At 44.3% G+C, this 25,083-nt stretch overlaps 1 protein-coding gene across 1 annotated transcript in view; it reads left to right on the top strand.

Annotated features, from left to right (window-relative positions):
* LOC147112660 (ectonucleotide pyrophosphatase/phosphodiesterase family member 3) overlaps nucleotides 1-20,518 on the top strand; it is a 156,753-nt gene extending 136,235 nt beyond the window's left edge. The window contains exons 23-25 of the mRNA XM_085997123.1: nucleotides 9,897-10,029; nucleotides 14,498-14,654; nucleotides 18,343-20,518. Of these exons, the coding sequence (XP_085853249.1) occupies nucleotides 9,897-10,029; nucleotides 14,498-14,654; nucleotides 18,343-18,513 (461 nt within the window). The 3' untranslated portion in view covers nucleotides 18,514-20,518. The remainder of the gene's footprint in view (nucleotides 1-9,896; nucleotides 10,030-14,497; nucleotides 14,655-18,342) is intronic.
* The last annotated feature ends 4,565 nt before the right edge of the window (nucleotides 20,519-25,083 follow it).

Below are 25,083 nucleotides of genomic sequence, written 5' to 3'. Positions count from 1 at the left end.
GAAAATGGGTTTATCACAAAAAAATAAGCATTTTTAATAAGAGTGTCTAGTACACCAACTGTGAGTAACTGATTTTAAATCACTGAAAATGACTTTAATAAAACTATACTGATCCATTTACTAGTTTCATTGGTGTACACTAATCAGTTTCTTATTAAATTTAATATTTTTCAATATTTAAAAACTTTTTAAAAAGGTGCCGACTAGTGCCTTTGCACCTAAAAAGCTTAATTTGAAGAGCCTCCTTGAATGGTCGCAATCGGTGGAAACTCGCCGTGCTCATTAATTTGATCTGGGGGCATGGCCAGTTCCGTGGGTGAGGCTGGCTTCCAGTGCAATATTTTTTAAACCAACGTTATAGATCGCGAAATCTCGCTTTACGCTGAACATAATTTGCGCTTAAAATTCCTCGATCATTTACGCTGGTTTGGCTGATTCCATGCGAATTGCGCTGGTAGAGGCAAACTAGCGGAAACTCTAGGCCATTATACACACACACACACAATATACATATATATACACATACACATATATGATACATTAAATCTCCCGTGGCATGATACACTGTAAGTCAAAGAATACCGGTCTCTGATGTCATTATGTGACTGTTTCTCTGTCTCTCCTTTTCTGCTTTTGTGTCTCTTTTTCTCTTTTCTTCTGTTTCTCTCTCTAAATTTATTCTTTAATGTGGGGAGGAAAGTAGTGGGTGGTATGACCTGGTGAAAGAGCGCAGGAGAGGGGTAGAGGAAAGGGGAAAGAGGACAGTGGGCAGAGGGAAGAGGACAGGGGAAGAGAGCGAGAAAGAGCATGGGCAAGTGAGAATATTATTGTGTGATATGGTCACAGTGATAGTGGTGCATAGATCATTAAACGGCTACAAAGAACTTTGATTTACAGGCTGGAAAATGTTACACAGGTGCAGTTTTGCTATTAAAATGATTTTTAGGAGTGCTGGAGGTCAAATGGCTCAGCTACGCTCCCCTAAATCAGGAGTAGAAGGAAAAAAACCAAAATACTGTGGATGCTGGAAATCTGAAATAAAAAAGAAATATTCCAGGTTCCCTGTTTTTCTAATGGATGAGAAAGCTTTCAAGTGCATGCCAGTGGCCAATGTCTGAAAGTGGAGAGCCACTCCACTAAAATTCAGTCACTTCTTCTGTGTGACACCCTTTAACATTGAAAACTCTCATCACAGTGTCATTTCCAGGCAGTATAATAGGTTTAACCATGAAACAATGTGACCATAAAGATTTCAATGTAATGCAAGCCCCATGTACCAAATGTAATAGAATATATATAATAGAGGTTTTTTTTTAGTTAAGTTTAACTGCCCGGGGGTCTGCCTGGGAGCGGTATATCTGGTAGCCTCTGGGGCAGCCAAACAGGAAATGGGGAGTTTAATCGAATGCTTGGGAAGTGAGGGAGGGAGAAATGGAGAGCCAGCAAAGTGGCTCCTAAGGATTTTCTGATGCACTCTGCTTGATCAGAAAATCTTGACCAGTATTTTTATTACAAGGATTTGAATGGTAGCAAGTGATATCCTAATCGGATTGGGCAGTGAATGAGTTAACATCTTATTGAATGTGCAAAACTACCTCATTAATCTACAGTACTGTAATTTTGAAAAGTCTAATGTGATACAAACAGGGTTTGTACCAACAGCAAGACTGCTTTAGTTCTCAAAATGTGGCGTTTTTGAATGACAAGGTAATCAATGTAGAAAATGCATTGTGACAAACTCAACATTGATCGCGTAACTAAAATGAAGATTACAATTTACAAGTCTGTGCAGAAAACTTGCAGAGGCACATTTGCAGTTCAAAGGATTACAGCTTGGAAATCACACTAAGCATTATAATATGGACACCTAACATATTGCTTTATAAAATTCCTCAGTTTACTGTTTTAATAGAGGTGTTAGCTCATTTCCTGGGCTATATTTAGACATCAGCTTTAGCTCAATGGTAGCACTCACCCCTTTTAGCCAGGCGGTCAACAGTTTAAGCCCCATGCCAAAGACTTGAGCACATCAAGGCTGACACTCCAGCGCAGTACTGAGGGAGTGCTGCATGGTTCAAGGTGCCGTTTTTCAGATGTTAAAATGAGGTCACGTCTGCCCTCTGAGGTGGACATAAAAGATCCTGTGGCACTATTCGAAGAAGAGAGGGGAGTTCCCCATGTGTCTTGGGCAATATTTATCCTCAACTAACATCACTAAAACAGATTATCTGGTCATTTATCTCATTGCTGTTTGTGGGACCCTGCTGTGCACAAATTGGCTGCTGCATTTTCCAATGAGCCTTTTCAAATGAATTAATTTGGATCTAGGTGATTAACAGCTTTGTAACACAGGGCTCTGAAATGTTGGTGAAATAACTGTGTCGCTGTACTGTCTTGTGAACCTCATAATTAAACACAGATGTATGCTGCTTCTTTCTATGTCTCAATGTTTGTGGTGGAGACTAGGTTTATGTGTAATGAAATGTTTTTCAGTTGCTGTGCAGTGCTGGCAGAGGGGGCTAACTGTTGTGTAAGATGGCAGGTTTTGGATTTTTGGGGCATTGGAATGAGTTCTGGGACAGCAAGACGTTATACAAATGAGAGGGTCTTCTCCTGAACCATACAGAAACCAATATATTGGCAGCAGAGAGGGTAAATAGAACAATGGAGGAGGATTTAAACTAGTATGGTGGGGGAGAGACATATAAAGATCAAGAAACAGACAGCTTCGAATTGGACCATGTTGCGAGCACATTGCATGTAGGGAATTTAGAACAGGTTAAGAGTGAGAATAGACTAAGGTAGGAGGAGGGATCATGATGAGTGTGGATGCTGGTGACAAGGATTTTGATATTATAGACATTACAAAGTGGGGGTGGTACATCTCAAAGGGCATAGATTAATAAGTAAGGATAGGATGGTGTTTCTTTTCTTGTAAAAGAAAAAAAAAAGCTAAGGGAAATAATAAACCTGCATTTAGTTTGTACAAGGTTGAGGCGTTATGGATTGTGTTTAGGGATAATAAGGGGAAGAAGTTTGTAGTTCTGTTCTATTACAGGCTCCAAACTCAGTGAGGCTGTGGATACTGAACATTACAGACAGATTAGGGAAGTATGTTAGAGCGCAAAAACGATTGTCATGGTGTTTTTTTAATCTACTAGGAATTAACTGGAAGAACTATTGTGGGAGCAGGAGCAAAGAGTTTTACTTCATGGACATGGTCATGGATAGTTTTTTAACCCAGAGGTTAAGGAGCACATGAAGGGGAGGCAACTCTTGATCTGATTTTGTATAACAAACCAGAGATGAGTGAACAAAGTAAGGGTAGGAAACATCTCAGAAACCACGACTGTACCATAATTGAAATTGGCGTCAGACTCACTATGGATAAGTAAAGTACAACAAAGACCCTTCATTTTAGGAAGGTTTTTTGGGAGAATGAGGTAATAGTTAACGGAGCTGAGCTGTAATAGATTGTTAGAGAGACAAATCTTGGAGGAGAAATGGTATACTTTTAAATGCACAATGCAGGAATTACAAAGTTAATTTATACCGCTTATGTGCGCAACACAAGAAAGGAATAAGGGGGAAAAAAGGAGTATATAGATGTAGATCTTCAGGTTCAGTGGTAGATAGATGGGAGTGCCAGGATAGGATGAATACTGTTAGAAAATAGCTTAGACAATGAGATTAGAATTGTGGAGAACACAAACAAACAATATAAGTACATCTAGAGTAAACAGGGTATCAAGTAGCAGGGTCTTTGAAAGGTGCCAATGGGAATATGTTATTGGGAAACTTTAGGTGATAAAAGTGTGGATTAGGATTTCCATAGCGCAGAGAGAGGTAAGGGTGGGGATGAATGGTGTTTCAGAAGTGAAAGATAATTGTCTTCTTGCCAAATCTGGGGAACTTGTGTTCAAGTAGTATGCCGAGGCTGAGCCTGATGCGATAGCTTCCATTATCTCATCTAAGTGGCTTGATATGTAATGCTAGACAGTAAGTATTGGCAGCTTATTGAATCATTTGGAGCTTCATAATTGAACCTGTCCACGTCTGTCATCCATATATATGCAGTTTCTAGATAGTGCTCACAAGTGGAAACCCTGGTTGGTTTTTTCCCCTCCCTATCTCAAAGACAATAAGGCCAATTTATAGAGCTCCCACTGCTGCCTTGACTGGCACAAACTAATTCAGGATATAAGGAGTGATTGGATCTGGGTAGGGTTGCAAAATTCCAGGAATTTTTAAAAGAGGAAACTTTCCATGGGAATTTTGGGGAATTTACGGGAATTTTGAGTTTTTTGCACACTGATGGTTTTTGTCTCTGACCCTTATATATTATCTTTGTCATCAAAATAGACATACTGTTCCATACAAATAAAAACAGGCTTTCAAAACTTTATTTAGGTTATAATTTTGAACTTTATTGAACCCCCACAAAAAAGACCCATCTAAAATAAAATAAAAAGAGCATCAGCTTATTTAGCCTGTAATTTGTCCTTATTTTGTCCCTTTGCGTCTTCTACTCATCAGTCTTCTACTCATCATTGCTCCTCCTGATTCTCTGACTCTGACTCTGTTGTGTTCATTTCCTCCTCTGTGTCAGTGTCTAGCTGTGTGGTGGACACTTCTGTATCTGGCTCAATAAGTTGTAGGTTTGCCCGGATAGCCACCAGTTTCTCCACTCTCGTTAGTCAGCCTGTTGTGCACCTTTGTATGCGTATTCCCAAAAAGTGACCAGTTTCGTTCAGAGGCCGCTGATGAAGGTGGGATTTGGAGTATCACCGATGCAATGGGTGACAGGGCCTCAGATGCACAAAGTCCCTTCCATCAGGTATGTGCACTGATATGCTTGCATGATTCCCATATCCCGTCCCCATTCCAAAGACCTTGCTTGGTAGAGAACTTTGCCAGACTTCCTAGAACTTTGCCCACATCCAGATTGAGGTGGCATGAGAGGGTAGAAATCACACTAAGCGCTGTTGATCTGTTCTCCAGAAAGTATTGGTCTCCCAACATGCTTTGGGTCCAGCATGTATGCTGCAGCATGAATCGACTTGACACAAAATTCTTGACGCGTCTGTATGAATTGAACAATTGCCTTCTCCTCTGCTTTGAGCAGCAGTGATATGGGTAGGGCAATGCTGATTTGTTCTTTTAAACCAGCAAAAAGCCTGAAAACATCTGACAAGACAGCGTCATCTCCTTCAATTTGAGCAATTGCAGATGCTACTGGTGAGAGTAGTTTAAGGCTGCTAACCACTCGCTCCCAAAACACATCATCCAGCAGTATTTTCTTGATGGTGGTTTTCATATCCCCAGTCTGGGATATTGCCATTTCTTGCAGCGACTCCTTACCCTCCAGAAGGCTGTTGTACATTATGACAACGCCACCCCATCTAGTGTTGCTGGGCAGCTTGAGGGTGGTGTTCTTGTTCTTTATTGTTTGCTTGGAGTTGTAGGTTGCTGCAACTACCTGTTTTCCCCTGACATACTTAACAACTTGCTTGGCTCTCTTGTACAGTGTTTCCATGGTTCTCAAACCCATGATGTCCTTGAGGAGCAGCTGAGCCCATGATCTGCGCACCCAATAGACGTAATATGAGGGTAGGCTTCCTCCACTTGAGCCCAAGCAGCCTTCATATTCGCAGCATTGTCAGTGACTACTGCAAAGACCTTTTGTGATCCAAGATCATTGGTGACCGCTTTCAGCTCATCGGCAATGTATGTGCCTGTGTGTCTGTTGTCCTTTGTGTCTGTGCTCTTGAAGAACACTGGGAGAGGAGTGGAGATGATGTAATTTATGATGCCCTCCCCTCGTACATTTGACCACCCATCTGAGATAACTGCAACACAGTCTACCATCTCTATCATTTTTTTGAGCTTTCCTTGGACTCTGTTATACTCAGCCTCCAGCAAATAAGTAGGATCTGGTGGGAGGACAGTATGCAGGGCGAATAACATTGAAAAATCTCTTCCAGTACACATTGGCTGTGAGCATGAGGGGTGAGCCTGTCGCACATACAGCTCGAGCAAGGCACTCATCTGCATTCTTCTGGCTATGGTTATCCATTGTATCAAAGAACCTTCCAAGTGGGCCAAGAGTTGCTTATGATAAGGAGCCTGATGCTGAATGTGAACCATCATCTTCTTGAATGGAAGCAGAGGAACTCTGGGCTGACTGCTGTAAGCTTTGAGTGAAGTTGTTGCATTTGGATAAATGCTGCTGCATCTTTGTGGCATTCTTTACATATGGCTTTGTACAGTGTTTGCACATGTACACAGTCTTTCCATCTTTAATGCCTGGGGTAAAATGTTTCCACACATCCAACGGTAAATGTGGCATTGTTCTATGCAGAGAAATAAAGGGCATTCGTCTCTGTGTCGAACTGCGGTCGATCAGCACGATTGCAACAGGGTGAGTAAATTTTTCCTGATGCTCCATGTGATGGAAGCATGACCTGTGCACACACGACGCTAATCACCAATAGAGGGAGCTAATCGCTCATCCACTCATCCAACCAATCAGGACACATTTGTTCACAGTCACACACAATACTTGTAATTATTAAAACAAGCCAAGTAAGAAGATAAACATATATTGATTAAGAAATTCCTTAATAATTAAGATTCCATCTCTGTTAGTAATTTTAAGAGAGGACCTGTGGGGAAAAAAAAATGAAAAAAATACAAAAAAACCCCCAAAACAATATTATGCTAGCATGTGCTTTTTTGGGCAAAATTCCCAAGCTAAACTTCCCGTGGACAATTTCCGGGAAATTTCCCGGAAACTTTCCACCCCTTCGCAACCCTTGATCTGGGACTTTGTATGATTCAGTATCACACCCAGCAATGCATTTATTTGTAAGGCTCCAATCACTGGAATCGTGCAGTCTAGTGATGGAATATTGTAATTCTGCTTGGAAGGCTGTGAATCAAACTCACTTCTTGTCCCTGGAGCTGCTACAAGCAAGCCATAGACCAGTGAAGTTGATGAGGGTGATTTATTCAACGTCGGAGTCAAACTTCTATACAGCAAACAGATGTGACCAGGCTGCCAATCTTCCACAAGACTGTCGGAGGTACCACAAAGGTTATTGGTACTTAAGTCACATTTCCATGTGAATGCCAGGAACACCAGAGCAGCTCAATTTACCAGCAGAAGACAGCCAGTACAATTTCTTCAGGTCTTTTTTCATTACCAGAAACCAAAGGAAAAACTCTTACCATTTTCTGATTTGCTTTTGGGAGGTGAGCAACACTAGCAAGGTAGCCTGTATTGCCCATTCTAGCTGCCCTGAGGGCATTAAGAGTCAAGAGTAGGGGTTGCACATTTCCTTCCCTGATGAACATGAATGAGCTAATTGGACCTTTACAATAATCTGCTAGATTTCATGGTCACTTTTTTCTAGGGTCTATCCTACAAATAAACAAATTTACTGAATTCAATTTCACAACTTTCGAAGGTAGGATTTGAACTCCGGACCACTAGATTGCTAGTCTAGTACTATTAACACGATGCTACTTTACCCATACCACTTCACCCATGGGAAGCAATGCTAAAGAAGGTTCAAGCTCATCTACATAAATACATCCCAGGGTGATATGTGATAACATTAAGTTTGATGTGTAAAAAGTTGCCAAGACTGAGCCTGATGGAGATAATTTGTGAAGACCTTGAGCAGGATTTTCCCTGCGGAGGCAGGATGGCAGCAGGAGAGCTGGTCAGTGGGTTCCGGTCCCGCTCCCATCTGCAGCCACACTCTGAAAATGATTTTCCGTAGATTGGCCTTGTTAAGCCCGCCCTGCGGGATTCCTGGCCAATTAATAGGAAGCGGGTCTGATGACGTCATTTAGTGACGCGTCATCAGCCGGTTTCCTTTAAAGGGACCACGGCCACATTGATTTTGACAGTTGTTCTGTCTGTGTTCTGCAGCATTGAGGTGCTGCAAACACTGACCAGCACTGCACAAAGGTGCACGGCTGCACCCAGGCTCTCCAATGACTCCCTCCATGGAGGGAGATTCTCTTCCCTTCCCATGGGTAGAAGAGACCTCCCCAGGAGATCAACACAGCCTGGTTGCACATTGCACAGGAGGACACAAGCAGGGATGTCATCAGGAGCCCCTGGCTGCAGTGGTGCAAACCTTTCAATGATCTCGGTAGATCACGAAACATTACTGCAAAGCCACACTCAAACTCACGCTGCTGTGCCACTCATCACATACCCAGCACTCTGCCTTCCCTACCCTTACTCACACCAACTTACCTTGCACCTCCACCCATCCCTCTCTGTCTACATTATCACTTCCCCATCTCACTAGACACCCCTAACACTCACCCTCATCCTACTGCAAGCATACCAACTAACAACACACAAGGGTAGGCACTTGAATGGTTTAGCCAATGTTCATGTGAAGTTTCTGTTAATGTGTTGTCAAACATTGAAATCTGTATTTTCAATACTTCACCTTATTGGACAGATCTGTGCGCACCTTGAGAAGTGTCTTAGTGAGTTCCAGTGAATGTTGAGACATAACTCCCCCTGCTATTGTGATGAGCGTGAAAGGAATGGCTTGGATATTGTAGGGATGCTTTATGGTGCTGGTCTGGGATGGCGTCAACCTGGCACATCATGTGGCAGTCAGGGTGTACAGTGTCAAGTGAAGTAAATCTGGCCATGGTGATGCCATCGCTGGCCTCCCAGGCAGCAATGTGGTTGGGTGCTGATGCCCTGTGCAGCATCAGGCGATGGCGGAGAAGATTGGTGTTGTTGTTGGTGATGTTGGTGTGCCTGGTGATGTTGGTGTTGGGGCTGATTGTGGAAGGATTCAAAGGACCAAGGTGAGATTTTTTTATGGTCACCGATGTTGCTGGAATAGATGGCAGCTGCAGTTGAGATGACAGAAGCGATCTGTCAGTGGTGAGAGAGGTTGTTCCAATGAGGTGCCACTGGATATACAGTTGGCTCTAAACACTTGCAAGCTACAGAACGCTCTACATGTCTTACAAATGCAGTAACCAACAGCTTCTAAGTTCTGAAACTGAACAGCTGCAAAATGGTATCCTTTATACCACTTCTGCAGCTGTCAGGTTATCAGATAAATCAAAGCAGGCTCAACCCTGGGTGAGCTGGCGTGTTCCCCGAGCAGTGAGTAACCTGTGGGGGAGCACGTAAAATTACAAGGTAGGCTCAAAATAGCATTAAATTGGCAGTTAACAAGCCATTTAATGAGCTCAATTGTCTCCCCCCGCCACTTGGTGTTGGGTCAGTTCTGCGCAGACAGATCCGACACCTGGGAGACTCGTGTGGAGGCGGGTTGACAGCAGGTTTCCTACCAGCTGTCAATCTTTGCTATTTTGACAGCGGACCCGCCTCCAAACCCACATGCTGAGCGCCGGCAAAATTCAGCCCAAGCTTCAGTCTGAAACTGACTGATAATAAGTGGGAGGGTGTTGCTTTTTTTTTATAATTGTAGGTTTAAAGGTGTTGCACTGACTTTACGTACAACCTCAAAATGCTTCATAGCACAAGCTTCTAATGTTGGAAAATATAAACAATACATTTTTTAAAAGTTTACTTTACTGTTGGCAAAACAATTGCATAGTTTAGAAACACAAAATTTGAGTTTGCACAAGGTCAAAATGTATGATTCTAAAGGCTAATGGAGGGATCTGATTTGACTATTTCAGGGATTGCAATGAGCAGGCAACTGAAATAAACAGAACATTGTTTTTTAAGTTTTCTAAATAAATCAGCAAGATACAAGCCTTTTTTGTCATGGGATGTAAGAGAAGTGTTATGGACATTTATAGAAATGGAATATTTAACAACTCTTGTCCTTCATTAAATTGCAAAATCACCAAGTTCCATCTGGCTGATTGCTTCACAGAGATATGGCATTACTTCCACAACATTGTGCTGCCGAGGGATGCTGCACAGAAAAATGGCATCAATGTAATGAGTGGACCAGTGTTCGACTATAATTATGACGGACACTTCGATACACTTGAGCAAATCAAAAAGTAAGAAAAAAACATTTATTTTATTTAGTTTGCTGGAAAAGAATCAGTTTTAGTCTGTATTTGGCTAAGAGCATAATTAAGAAATCATGAAGGAGAAAGCCGATTTATAGGGAGGTTTACCACACTGCATGAAATTCCTGATACCATATCTTCTTGCTCAGCATTGCCATTATATTCAATTTATTTAACGTAGTGAAAGAATAATTTAAAACTATAATAACTAACTTTAAAATCTTTTAGTTTAGCTGTGTAAATGGAATTCAGTCTGGAATAACTATTAGTCACTTCAGTGACGAGAATGTTTACATAGTGGGACATGGAAGATATGACAGCCCTGGCACTCTTGCCTCTGAGTCAGAAGGTTGTGGGTTCAAGTTCCACTCCAGAGACTTGAGCACAAAAATCTAGGCCAACACTCCAGTGCAGTACTGAGGGAGTGCTGCACTGTCAGAGGTTCCGTCTTTTGGATGAGACGTTAAACCGAGGCCCCGTCTGCTCTCTCAGGTAGATGTAAACAATCCCATAGAGACGTTAAACCGAGGCCCTGTCAGCTCTCTCAGGTAGATGCAAACAATCCCATAGCCCTATTTCATAGAAGAGCAGGGAGTTATCCCCGGTTTCCTGACCAATATTTATCCCTCAATCAACATCACTAAAACAGATTATCTGGTCATTATCACTTTGCTGTTTATGGGACCTCGTAAATTGGCTGCCATGTTTCCTACATTACAACAGTACTTCATTGGCTGTAAAGCATGTTGGGACGTCCTGAGGTCATGAAAGGCTCTATATAAATGCAAGTCTTTTTATGTTTAAAAGATTTTACTGCGGAATTCTGTGTATACCAAGGATTTTACTGTGTACTGTGTAGTTGTTTATGTAATTAACAATGATCTGATTTTACTTTCAACACATTTTAATTATTTTAATGAACCATAAACTACAATAAGAAATAGTTAACAATAGGAACACAAGCTGACATCAGGCCCGATATGTGAGACATCAACATCAATATGGTTCAGGTGTTCCATGAACCCCTTTTATACCCCTGCTATCCCCCTTTCTAATCAACCCATCAATCAGAAATAAAAGAGAAATAACAAAGTTTGGGGGGGGATAAAATGAAAAATAAGAAACTAAAATGAAAAAAAATGAGTGTTCTGCTTCATCCTAGGACATGCCTAGCACCCAGATCTCTCTCCTAACCCTAGGAGTGAAGTTGGATCCTGGCCAACTGCACTAAATAATGGACAGGAAAAGACCAGCTAGTCCATTGAGATTGCCCCATACAGTCGTGGTGCCACTGAGCATCATGTTCCCCAATGTCCCCATTCACCAGCAGCCACGTAATCTCCTGAGAGACAAAAAAAGATGAAAATCAAGGAAAAAAACTGAGGAATTCCTCTCTGACCCCCAAAGATGATCATAACCAGTTCCAGGAGGCAAAATGGCCATAAAACACATCATGCAATACCACATCTACCTTTTTAACACTGAGTTCAGCTACAACCAGGAACGTGTCCAGCTCCATTTTGAATGCTTGCAGTGAATCCACACTCCTTTCATGAGCTGGTAACATGTTCCAAAGTTCATTGAGCTCTGTGAAAAGAAAAACCTCCTATACACCTGTCCTTCACTCTCCCTACCCTACCTAATCTAAATAGTTTATCCACATAGACACCGTCTCATCCCTTCATTATTTTAAAGGCCAGAAGCTTGTAAAATTGCTTTTGGGGCAGTTTGAATTGCTGAAATATCTGATGGAAGTAATTTAAGGAACCCCCTTTCATGTACAACCTTCACACAGATGATTTCTGTTTTCATCCAGTTATTGAATATTATTGACCACCAATCTAATAAAATAAGGATTCCTCCATTAGGGGGCTGCAACAGAAGGCGGCCAGTCAGTTTTACACCAGTTATCATAGATAAGTAGATATTTCCAAGAGCAGTATATTATTTCATTTCAAGACTTCAAGGGGTAAAAATTGGATAGCGTCCCCTTTGGGGCGCTACCTTCACCAGGGCGATAATTTTAACGCCCCGAAAAAATTAGTGCCCCTGCGGCCGATTTTCCCAGGTAGTGCCCCGAGAGGGAGGAGGGGCGCTACTGAAAATGCCCCGCATCCCTCTTGGGGCGCTGCGAGCCAATATCGCGGCGCTACGTGCCGCAGTACTTCCTCCCCTTATTAAAGGGGAGGGGCCTGGTGCAGCATGTCCCAGCACCCAGTTGGACCACCAGGGATTGGGCAAACGAGCCCGGCACGGAGATCGGCCGGCACCCTGCGGGGGGAGGGGGCTTCATGGAGGCCGGGGACAACAATGGGGGCAGGTGCTGGCAGGCGGCCAGCAACAGAAATGGCCACCCGCCACTTCCCCTTTAACTAGCGCCGCCCCAGCCGCAGGTAGGCCCCTCTGACCCCGACGGGGGGCGCCACCCAATATTAGCTGGGGCGCGAGCGGGGCGCTGTGCATGGTGATGACGTCATTGCTGGTGGCGCAGGGCCACAGTGCTAACGGTTAGCGTTGCCGCTAACCTCCCGCCGAATTTCGCGAGAGGCATTAGCGGCGCCATGACCAGGCACTAGTTGATTTGCGCCCTGTTAGCGGCCTCTTGTAGGGGGGCATCTTTTACCTGGTTTACGGTAATTTACCTTCCTTTACCTGGTTTACGGTAATTTACCTGGTCAAGCAGCCTTTTTTCCCACTGCACTGAGACCAATACCAAACAGCAGTTTCGAATCGCTAAACCAACCCTTCCAGTTCTGACTGGAGGAACTTATAATTAATGATATATTAAAACGGACAAAATGGTCTGGATGCGAGAAAATCAAACTTTATTAACTAAAGAAAACTACACCACATGATCAAAGCAATAAACTACACCACACGATCAATGTAAAATTGCTTAACGGGGGAAGGCAGATGGCAAAAACAAGGGATAAGTGGCTACAATGTAAGTCTTACAATCTTAGCAATTTCCCTTAAATTACCAGCCCTCTAACTCCTTACTAGATTGCCTTGCTGAGGAGTCAGAAACCTGCTCACCTGTGGTCCAAAGAGAGAGAAGAGCTCACCTGCAGTCCAAGGAAAAAAAGGAGAGAGATGCTTCTGAGAAGCTATCTTTATATCCTGTGAGCTCCTGCTGTTTTGGCGCTGAAAAGGTCTATGTGCAAATTCGCGTCAAAAAGTTTGAATACACAAGAGAAAGGCCCTGATTGGCTGATTCAAACGGGCTATTTCCCAGTGGCCAAACTGCTTCCTTTGTCTGGAATGGGTTTCGAATAAAGCTTGGGGTGGTTTGAATGTGTCTTCATTCTGGGGCCGAAATGTTCCCGCCCACATCCGGAGTTCATCTGGCTAAAACAAAAGGGACCCAACTGCCCTATTGTCTGAGTAATGGGTGATTCAAACCCATTCATTCCTTTTCTTAGTCTAAAAAAAAAAATCTCTTCCGTAGTTTAGGTGTGTCTCAATTGTGTGCTGGGCTTTGAATGGAGTTGGATTACTATGTAAACAGAAGCCCCTTTGTCCTGCGGTCACCGAAACTGTAGTCTCAAGTGGATAATCCCTTATGTCAACATCCTGAACAAACATTGCCTCTGTAGGGAAGGGAAACTCCCTTTTTTTTGATTGACAGAATCTGACTGCCACTGCTTGATCCTCCCACTTTTCACAGACATCCACGAGATGCTTCTAAGCCTTTTATCCTTGGCCATGCTTTTCTGACGGCCATTTTAAACCCCCTTGCAATTTACACAGTTCAAAACTCAAGAGTACATTTTTTAAAATAAAATGTGCTGTCTTAAAGTGTGCGAATTTTTCCACGAGGTTCCTTGATTCCGATGTTGTCCACGTGCTGCCAAATCAACGCAGCCTTTTGCGGTTCTGGGCACGTTTTAAAACATTGTCTCTGGGTTGGACAATGTAAAATCACACACAGTCTCCGTCCACAATGTGGATTAATATCTCCAGTATCTTCGGGGCTGAAGGATTTTGCAAACCCCTACATTTTAGGGTGCTAACGGGAGGCGCAAATCAACCGAATTTAGCCCCCCAAGTCTCTGGCAGGAGCAAAAATAATTTCTTGGGTGATGCCACGGTGACAGGAAACGGTGTCTTTTTTCAAATTGTAAGAAATTGATATGGGCCTGAAAATCCCACAGTCCATCCATCCTGGTATAAATGCGTCTGCTGGCGACAAGACATCCATCCTTGATCTCACTAGGGTATGCAGGGCCAGGAAACATCCTTTGCCTTTCTGTGTTGCTAGCTCACTAGTGGACTGGTGCACTGGTAACAAATGGGCCAAACTTTCAAGATTATAGTTATAGAATACTGAACTATTGCTTATCTTCGAGAAATACTAATAATTTTATTCTTTAGCAACATAAAATGTATTTTTCTGGAAGTGATTCTAATGATGAATGTTGAAATCTTTGAGTTACTTTGCATGTTATTTCTCTAGGTATGTAAATGGCACGATGATCCCCATCCCAACTCACTACTATATAGTCCTTACTAGCTGCAAGAACACCACACAGACCCCTCAGCATTGTGAAGGCTCACTGAATGCAACGTCCTTCATTCTACCACACAGGCCAGATAACAGTGAGAGCTGCCCAGTAAGTAAAGTAGAACAATTCTGGCAAGAGCACAAATGTTGATTTTGTTCCTAATGTATGAAATCTATCATTTAAATTCATTCATTTATCTATACAATGCTTTAATTGTTGGCGGTATTGCCACTGTACAAGCTTATAATGGGCTAAAATATTGCACTTCAGTATAATTTATATTATTCTATTGTCTTTGTAAACAAACAAAAATGGCTTCTGAAACACTTTTTCATGAAGAGAGTGTCCCTTTAATATATTAAAGCAGAAGGATTTTGTGATTAAAAAAAATGTTTGTTTTGTTGTCAAGAAACTTGCAAATACAGACAGTGGCCCAGTATTCATGCAGAAGATTGCAGAAATATCATAGAATCATGGAATGATACCGCACAGGAGGCCATTTGGCCCATCGTGCCTGTGTCGGCTCTTTGAAACAGCTATTCAATTATTCCCGCTCCCCTGCCCTTTCCCCGCAGCCCGGCAAATTTTCCCCCTTCAAGCATTTATCCAATTCCATACTGAAAGTTTTTATTGAATCTGCATCCACCAGCCTTCTAGACAGTGCTTGACCATTAACTTTATGTTGGAAGTTCTTTTCTGTGTATGAAAAGACCATGAACACATTCGCCTGGAATTTCCACAGAGGTTGTCTGGCAGGAAATTGGCAGAATCCATGGAGAAGTTTTGTAACCACTCCACTTTGCAACACTTGTTTAAAATGCAAGCAGTCTTTTTTGTTCTTTCCCTCTGAAAACCTTATTCTGTTATTCACTTTATAATTGTTTTGCTCTACCTTCCACGGTGGATTTGCAGTATTTCTTAAGAATACAAGTATTTGATTATTTTTCACTGTTCCGTGCTCAAAACGCTCTTTCCTTTTCTTAGTTATTTACATGATTCTGAAAGATATATTTTTCTCATCCTTACTTGCATGATGGATGGATTTGTAAAATTCTACTGTTTTATTCCCCCTTCCAAAATGTGCTGTATTTATACTGTATTAAAAATCTTATGTTCGTGTATTCTTGTCAACTTTTCCATTATAAATTCCTGTCTGCATTTATAATATCAACTGCCTGTTAAATTGTCATACTGCAATTATACCTTCCCACCAGTGGTGGTACTGCAGTGCCTTAGTTTAGTTCCTCAGTCTATACTGCATAGAAAATTCTATGTTCCAACCAACTCTACTTCTCTGCCTCCCAAGTTGCTGTAAGTTTTTTCTATTTAACTATAAATAACTAGCTGAAGTGCCCGGCGGTGCCGAGGCTTTTTCGAGGGCATGTTGTTGTTGGAAGAGAGAGAGAGCGCGACTGGGGGGGGAAGAGAGAGCGACTGGGGGGTAGAGAGAGAGCGACTGGGGGGTAGAGAGAGAGAGCGCGGGTGGGGGGAAGGGAGGGCGGGGGGGAAGGGAGGGCGGGGGGGGCGGGGGGGAAGGGAAGGGGGGGCGGGGGGGGAAGGGAGGGCGGGGGGGAAGGGTGGGCAAGGGGGGAAGGGGGGGCAAGGGGGGAAGGAAGGCGGGGGGGAGGGAGGGCTTGAGGCTGAGAGACAGGCACGGCCACGCCCGGTTGCCGTGGTAACCCTGCCGCGCCGCCCCGCACTGCCGAGAGCCTAGCTCTCCGAGCCCCGCCCCCCCCCCCCCGGCCGAGAGCCGCGCTCTCCGAGCCCCGCCCCCCCCCCCCCGGCCGAGAGCCGCGCTCTCCGAGCCCCGCCCCCCCCCGGCCGAGAGCCGCGCTCTCCGAGCCCCGCCCCCCCCCCGGCCGAGAGCCGCGCTCTCCATGCCCCGCCCCCCCCGGCCGAGAGCCGCGCTCTCCAAGCCCCGCCCCCCCCGGCCGAGAGCCGCGCTCTCCAAGCCACCCCCCCCCCCCCGGCCGAGAGCCGCGCTCTCCAAGCCCCGCCCCCCCCCCGGCCGAGAGCCGCGCTCTCCAAGCCCCAGCCGGCCCGCACTCCCGTTGCCGGGGTAACCCGATCCGCACTCTCGAGAGCCCCGCCCCCCCCCCCGCGCCGAGCGCGGAACAGAGTCTCACCTGTTCCTGCTGCGCGCGCACCCTGACCCTCGTGGCTGACGCCGTTGCCCCGGGTAACGTGACACGGGGGGGGGTGGTGAGGAGCTTAGCAGCAGCCCAGTTACCTAGCTCGGGCCTGGCTGGGCAAGAAAGGCCCAGGCTTTCAGGCCTAAGAAAAAAACGGGCAAAGGTAGGAAACAGAATGTTCAGGTGAGATAAAATATTTACAAATGAGTGATTTATTTTAAAAGAATTTAATAAATTGAATTTTATTTTGCTGGAAAAGTATATTTGAAAAGAAAGACGCAGAAAGCAGGAAAAAGAATGGAAGCAAGATAGCGGCTACTCACCTCGGTTCAGAACGATAAGGCCTGCCCACACACGCACCGATTGGTCGACCGTCAGGTGACCAAAGCGTAGGATTGGTCAATCGTCCCGTCACTCGACCGTAGGAGGGCCCGGCCGCACGCGGCAGCAAGCCGCCGTATGATTGGTCGACCTCGAGGTCACTCTGTCGCTAATGAGCGGATAATGAGATGCTAATGAGCGGAACGTTGAAGGTTTTTCAGATACCGCGGGCGTGATTTTAGCCCGGCCGAAACGTAAATACGCTTAAAACCGTCTCGGAAGCGTAAGCTTTCTTTGGAGGTAACGCGCGCGTAGGTACGCCCTGTAACTTTCGAGCGCATAGCCCGACAGACGCACAGGCGATGACAGACAGAATGACTGACCGAATGACAGACAGACAGACCGATTTATATATATAGATAATATAAAATCAAAGTATTATATAAAAAATTAAGGACTGAATGTATGACTTCAAAATTGCAATCAAATTATATTGTACATCTTGACCCAATTATCTCCTGTCTTCTAATCCCGCTTCACTTGAAGGCTACATTTGGTCTTGACCCCCCATATGCAATGATTGACTGGTACCCTAAAAATTTGAAGTGATAGGATTTGTTTTGTGATTGATGCCAAGACTGGTCATTCACAGAGTGTTTCATAACTTCTTGTTTGTAAATTCACCTTTGTGTCCATTAGATTCAATTAAAGGTGGCAGCTCTAAGCTGCATTCTGGTACTTGTAGTCCACAGAATGCGTGCACTGGTTCATTTGGGGAGTTGTAGTCTGCTACCTGGTTGAGCCTCTTCATTCAGGGAAGGCCCAGATTCGCAATGGAAGCCTGAGACCCCCCAAAAAAGGGGATGTCTGTGTGAAGGAAATTTTGAATGCACACTTAATACAAAACTTTTAATTATATCAATATACTAGTTAAAGACACATAAATATTAAAACAATATGATCCAGTACACTTTTTGAACTTTTTTTATTCATTCATGGGAGGTGGGCATCGATGGCAAGGCCATTATTTATTGCCCATCCCTAATTGCCCTTGAGAAGGTGACTGCCTTATACAACCAAATGGCTTGCGAGACCATTTCGGAGGGCAGTTAAGAGTCAACCACATTGCTGTGGGTCTGGAGTCACATATAGGCCAGACCGGGTAAGGGATAAGGACGGCAGGTTTCCTTCCCTAAAGGACATTAGAATTGTAAGCAGTAAGTAGGAAGTCTCCTAATTTTATTTAACTATGCATAAGATTTTATGATAAGAATGTGTATAATAAACAGGAAAGAAACAACACATGTTACTCAGTAGATAATGAATTCTATATTTTTTGGCAGGATGGCAAAGAGGAATCCCAGTGGGTTGAAGGTCGTATCTGGGATCATACAGCACGAGTACGGGATGTGGAGCTGATCACTGGTCTTGATTTTTATCAGGACAGAAAGCAGCCAATCACAGAGATTTTACAGCTAAAAACATTTTTACCTGCATTTATACCTAAAGTTTAATTAATAATCTCAACAAAGATTTTGTTTATTTAGAACTTACAATATATGCATGTTTCCTCTCTTGCAAATCTTCAAAACTGATTTTGAGTAGTCTGATATATATATGATGAATCTGATCTCTTGCTCTCTAGATCTAGAATCCCAGCATGGAGCAAATTCTGCATAAAGAAAAGCTGCATTTTGTAAGGTATTATTCTTTGCCCCCTAATCTGTTTGAGAACTACCCAAGTCATGTCATCACAGGCTGCTCCTAGATGTTTGCCAGTGTCACTCAATAACCAGCTGTTAGGAGATGCCATTGTCAGCTCATGGTGACTAGCCTTCAGATTCAGTCTTCTTCCCTTCCTCTCAGTGCTTCCGTAAGATGGCCGAGATGTGTAAATCACTGCGAGGAGAGATAAAGATGTGATCCAGTGTCTCCACTCTCTGATTTTGTGCATTACATACAGCATGTTGTGCAGCTTTGCCACCCCATAAGATCATTGTTTTTGGGTGTTAGTGTCAGGGTTTGTGGGGGTGAAATTAAACCCTGTCGCACCCATTTTTCAGGTGTAAAACTGATGTAAACAGCACCAACTTCGTGGGGCCATGTCCCGTGCCTAAACAACACCAGAAGTTTGACGCCATATTGGCTCAGATGACATATAGGCGATCCTGATAGCAGCCTGAAACAGGCTCCGTTTTTTGAGTTCTTCTGAATGAAAAGACCGTTGGAGGCCACCGATACAAAGATAAGTTTCTGAATTTTAACTTACCTTAATGTGGAGCCAGGAGGAACATAGCACTACTTTGGGCCTTTGCTGGCCCACATTCGTCCCCCTCCCCTCCAGCTTTCCTCCACCCCAGGACCTACCTGAGGGCCGCCATTAGTGTCACAGCCGGTCCAAATTGGTGTCCTTGAAACCAGTGAGCTGCATTTGGATCCTCAAGAAGTTTGACATCATCCAGGACAAAGCAGTCCACTTGATCAGCATCCCATCCACGAGCTTAAATATCCACTCCCTCCACTATTAGCACACAGTGGCTGCAGTGTACATTATCTACAGGACTGCAGCAACTCACCAAGACTTCTTCGGTAGCCTATCTCAAACCCGTGACCTCCACCACCTGGAAAGATAAGGGCAACAGGAGCATGGGACCATCACCTCAATATCACATACCATTCTGAGTTGGACACATATTGCCGTTCCTTCATTGTCACCGAGTCAAATTCCTGGAACTCCTTACTAACAGCATTGTGGGAGCACCTTCACCACCCAGACTGCAGCGGTTCAAGAAGAAGGCACACAACCTACTTCTCAAGGGCAGTTAGGGAAGGGCAATAAATGCCAGCCTAGCCAGCAATGGCAACATCCCAAGAAATTAACAAAAAAATAAAGCATTACAGAGGTATGCTCGTAAAAACAATTTAACAGAAATAAGCAGCCCCTCATACAACCTTTTCTTTGGAGGAAACACACCTCTCTTCTTTCATGTCTTTGTAAGTACTCGAAACACATTGGCCCAGAAATTCCAGAACGGGGCTTGCAGCGCGTGCAAGCCCCGTATTTACACTTACCCCGCGCTACTGCCGATCAGCTCCAGGGGCGCCTGGAACTGGTGTTTCCAGAAGAAGAATCCCGGGCAGCGTATGACGTCACGCCGCCCAGGAGTGCAGCCAGCGCGAAGTCAGGAGCGTGCAGTGCAAGTGAGACACGCCCCTTGAGGTCTCAGTTTCACTGGACACGCCCCCAATGTTTCTGTCAAGCTGCTAACCATTTTTACATGCAAAGCAGCAGTTTAAATAGGTTTTTGGAAGTTTTTTGAAGATTTTGGTAACTTTCATAAACTTTTCAAAATGTTTACATTATTTTGAGTAATCTGAAGTAGCTTTAAAGAGAATTAAAGCAATTTAAAGACTTTTAAAAGCCCTAAAAGAATTTTTTAAATTCCATTTATTTATTTAGCAATGTCGTCGTCATACGTGTCTTCACACTGTTCCCTTTGGGGAACTGTATGAAGTGGTGGAAGGATTTATGGCCATGATTAACGCTCATTCCGTGACCGTAACCATCTTTGAACCAGCCATTAGGGCGGTTAGTCCTATGGCGGGAGGGTTTTACGGGCTCCCACAAGCTATACAAGGAGGGGGGGTCACCCACACCCACGGACGCAAATATCCCACTGGATGTCAACCCAGAATTTAGAGCCGGAGCTCCGACTCCACTTGCCGGGACTGTCTGGAGCGGGGTTCGAAACCCTACCCTGATCTGGCCCAGCGGCGGGGATCCTACCGCTATGACAAAGGCCCAATCCAATTAGCAACGTGAAATGGCAGCATAGGGCTCCAGTCACGGGGAGGGAAAAGGCGCAGGAAACGTATGGGTGTCACCTTTTGTGCGGAGTGGGCCTTTTGCGTAGCAGTAAGCATCCCCGCCGCTGGGCCAGAAGGAGTAGGGTTTTGAACCCCACTCCAGACAGTCCCAGCAAGTGGAGTCGGAGCTCCAACTTTAAATTCTGGGTGGACATCCAGCGGGATGCTTGCGTCCGTGGGTGTTGGTGGCCCCCCCCCCCCTCAGATGGGTTGTGGGAGCCCGTAAAACCCGCCCGCCATAGGACTAACCACCCTAATGGCTGGTTCAAAGATGGTTACGGTCACGGAATGAGCGTTAATCACGGCCATAAATCCTTCCACCACTTCATACAGTTCCCCAAAGGGAACAGTGTGAGGATACGTACGATGATGACCTCTTGCGCAATGCACCTCCTTGGACCCTGAGTCGCAGATGCGAGGGGGCAAGTTGTGCAATTGTTAAATTTTTTATTTTATTGACATGTAAAATGTTGGCCCAGTAATTCCCTTCCAAATGCGCTAGTACGGTCGGGGTACTTACGCATCTGGCCGGATGAAATGCCGGTTTTCAGCATGCACAGTGCATGTGGGGAAAACCGGCATTTCCTGTCCTCTGAACGAAGGGGTTCAGAGGCAGAACGCGTGCGACTGCACAGGCAGCGCGTGCGCAGTATAATTCGCCGCTTTCATTAATGCTTTCAGTGAGGTCCAGTCATTACAACTTACACATGAAAAAAGCATGGGTACAGTTGCTCCAGAGGCTGCGGAGGAAGATATTTCTTATCGTGGAGCTTCTGAAAGTATGTATGTCTGTATATATTCCTTTGCGTGTTATGTGTATATTCCTTTACTTATGTGTATGATTATGACTTTCAGAGAAAGTAACTTATTGGAAAATCATAATTAAAAATATACATTCATACACATTAGTAAAGGAATATAAAACATACATACATATACGTAAAGGAATATATGTGGACATACATACATAACTCATTCTCACATTCCATTCACACAGCCACAATTGCTCCTTCTACCTACCGTTCTGAAAACCCGTTTAAAAAAAAAAATTAAAGTTTAAAACTTAGTTAAAATTTCTTAAAATAACTTCCCTCCCTTTCCCAAACCTAAATATTGCATTTCATAAGCTCCTCCATAAAATATATCTCCTTCCCCAGCCAATGAACAACTTTACACTTGCTTTTTTCAAGTGCAAGTTCTAGGGACTTACCCTCACTGAATCCATCAGTGAAATCTACAAAGTTCACTGCGCAAGCGCTGCCTGTGCAGTCGCACGCGCTGTGAATAGACCTCGGGTCTGGAAATGCCGGCGTTCCCCGCATGCGCTGTTCCTGCTGAACGCCGGCATTTCCAACGGCCAGATGCGTGAGTAACCCGACCGTACTCACGCTTCTGGCCTGGAATTTCTGGCCCAATATTCTTTTGTTAGCTGTCATTATATTAACACAGGAATACAGAGAAAGCTGATAGCCTGAATACAACTGCGATCTGGGGAACTGCCAACGTGCTGCATTCATCCCAGAAGTCTACAATAGATCAAGACACAATTCTCTCCATGTCTCACAATAAAGAAAGCAAATCAGATTTACAATAAAGGGCTCTTTTTGTACTGAGATATCGGGAGATGTTCAAGCCCCGGTGGTGGAGAAGAGCCATGAGTTCGATCGTGGCACAAGTCAGGAGTGCGATGGAATACTCTCCTTGCGATGGGTGCAAGTCCAATAACACTCAAGAACCTCGATAGGACAAAGCAGTCCACTTGATCGGCACCCCATTCACTAACTTAAACATCCACCACCAACACAATGTGGCTGCAGTGTGTACTATCTACAGGATGCACTGCAGCAAGTTACCAAGGCTTCTTTGGCAGCACCTCCCAAACTTGCGACCTCCACCACCTAGAAGGACAGGGGCAGCAGGTGCATGGGAACACCATCACCTCCAAGTCACACACTAGCCTGACTTAGATATATATCGCTGTTCCTTCATAGTCGCTGGGTCAAAATCCTGGAACTCCCTACCTAACAGCACTGTGGGAGTACCTTCACCACACGGACTGCATCAGTTCAAGAAGGAGGCCAAACACCACCTTCTCAAGGGCAATAAATGCTGGCCTTGTGAGACTCCATATCCTGAGAGTGAATTAAAAAAAAGAAAATGAGCTGAGACAAAATTATACCCCGATGGATATAAATCACTTCAGCACCAATCTCTGAACTGCGATTATTGTTGTTCAATACTATTGTCTGTTATCTTCCATAAATACATTTGAAAAATAAAATTCTGTAATTTCACTGCAAAATAAAAACTATCAATAAATAATGTAGACAATATTTGTAACACCTAGCTTTCACCTGTTTTGTTAAGTGAAGACCAAAGGTTTACGATCTCGTACTCAATGATTTCACTGAGAAACTGGATTGTGCAGTGAGTTAGGCACTGGTGTTTCACCTCGAGGACCCAGATTCAAAGCCAGCACAGAGTGATGGAATGAAAATCTGTTCTATTTCCTGGCTGGAGAGGTCCCATATGAAATGAAAACCGGCAGTCTCAATCCAGTGTGAGTGGGTATGGGTCTATAGTACAAAACTGTCTCTAATCTGGCACTCTCAATCCAGTGTGAGTGGGTATGGGTCTATTGTACAAAACTGTCTCTAATCTGGAACTCTCAATCCAGTGTGAGTGGGTATGGGTCTATAGTACAAAACTGTCTCTAATCTGGCACTCGGGGAACCTCATTCTCATTTAGGCTCTGATTTTAACTCTGGGCGAATGGGTAGCAGAGCTCAAAACTCATCTGCCACCCTAGGAAACAGGCCTGTGAGCTGGGTAAGGCCTTCTACGAGCAGCCTCCTCACCTGCTGTCTTCTAATGGGTCCACCTGCTGATTGTCCTGCTTCACAAGGTTGCTGCTGCTCCTCTTCCTCCAACTGTTCATCCATCCAAAGGAGTGAAGCAAAAACAGCACCCATGATAAACAGTGAGTGATTAATGAGGGTGGATAAGGGGAAACAAATTAGAAAGATGCAAACCGGAAGCTCAGAACTAGCTTGGAAATGCACTACTCACAATGGTATATACACATTCCTGACTTGCTGACCTACACTGGCTCTGGGTCCTGCAATGCCTCAATTTTAAAATTCACATCCTTGTTTTCAAATCCTTCCATGGCCTTGCCCCTCCCTACCTCTGTAACCTCCTCCAGCCCTATAACCCTCTGAGATATCTGCGCTCCTCCAATTCTGGTCTCTTGCGCATCCCTGATTTTAATCGCTCCACCATTGGTGGCCGTGCCTTCAGCTGCCTAAGCTCTAGAATTCCCTCCCTAAACCTCTCCGCCTCGTTCTCCTCCTTTTAAGATGCTCCTTAAAATCTACCACTTTGACCAAGCTTTTGCTCATATCTCATGTGGCTGTGTCAAATGTTGTTTGATAACACTCTTAAAGCACCTTGGGACATTTTACTATATTAAAGACACGATATAAATACAAGTTGTTGTTGTTGTATTTGTTGACTGCTTGCCTTCCAATTATCAGGGTGGAAAGCAGTGATTAAAATCATAGAGGAACATTCCATCCCATCAGTACCTATCTTTGGATATGAAAAGTTTACTGCAACGGTTTTAATCAGGATTTTCTTAAAATGTATAAGTGACTTTAAAAATAAAGAACTCTTGAGTGTGAGTTAAAAAAACACTGAATATTCATTGCTATTATTTTAGACTTATGCCACATTCTTTAAAAAAAAAACTAAATTTCCAATTATTAAAGTCTAACAACACTGGACACGCCCGTTAAGCAGGAAGGCTTAACTTAGTTGCAGATTTTCTCACTTTCCATAAGCGTGTAAACTCCCTTTAAAAAAAAGTTTGTCAATTATACTCCAATAAAAGTAGAGCAAACTGTCGCAAACAGCAGCACATTTGCAACAGTTCCAGCGGGATGTCATTGACCCCCTGTGCGGTGCAGTTGGGGTAAATGTTGGTTACCTGTTGTCTGAAAGTCGTGTATTGCCCTGGCCCTGGGGGGGCAGCTCTCGGCCGCTCCCCGCCCAGACCAGCAGCAACACTTGGGCATTGGTTGGCTCTCAGCGGGGGAGAAGAAGGGGCGTGCTGACGGAACGTTTCACTCATTCACGCTGGCCTTTCTGCCGTGCATCTTTTCAGTTGGGTTTGGAGCAGTTGCGTTCTGTGCAACAGAGAGACAAACGCGAGCGGG

This window comes from Somniosus microcephalus, chromosome 9 (genome assembly GCF_052327205.1).
Source record: "Somniosus microcephalus isolate GS21.2 chromosome 9, FLI_Smic_1.0, whole genome shotgun sequence".
In the NCBI taxonomy this organism is placed as follows: Eukaryota; Metazoa; Chordata; class Chondrichthyes; order Squaliformes; family Somniosidae; genus Somniosus; species Somniosus microcephalus.
This window is presented reverse-complemented; position numbering and strand designations above follow the sequence as displayed.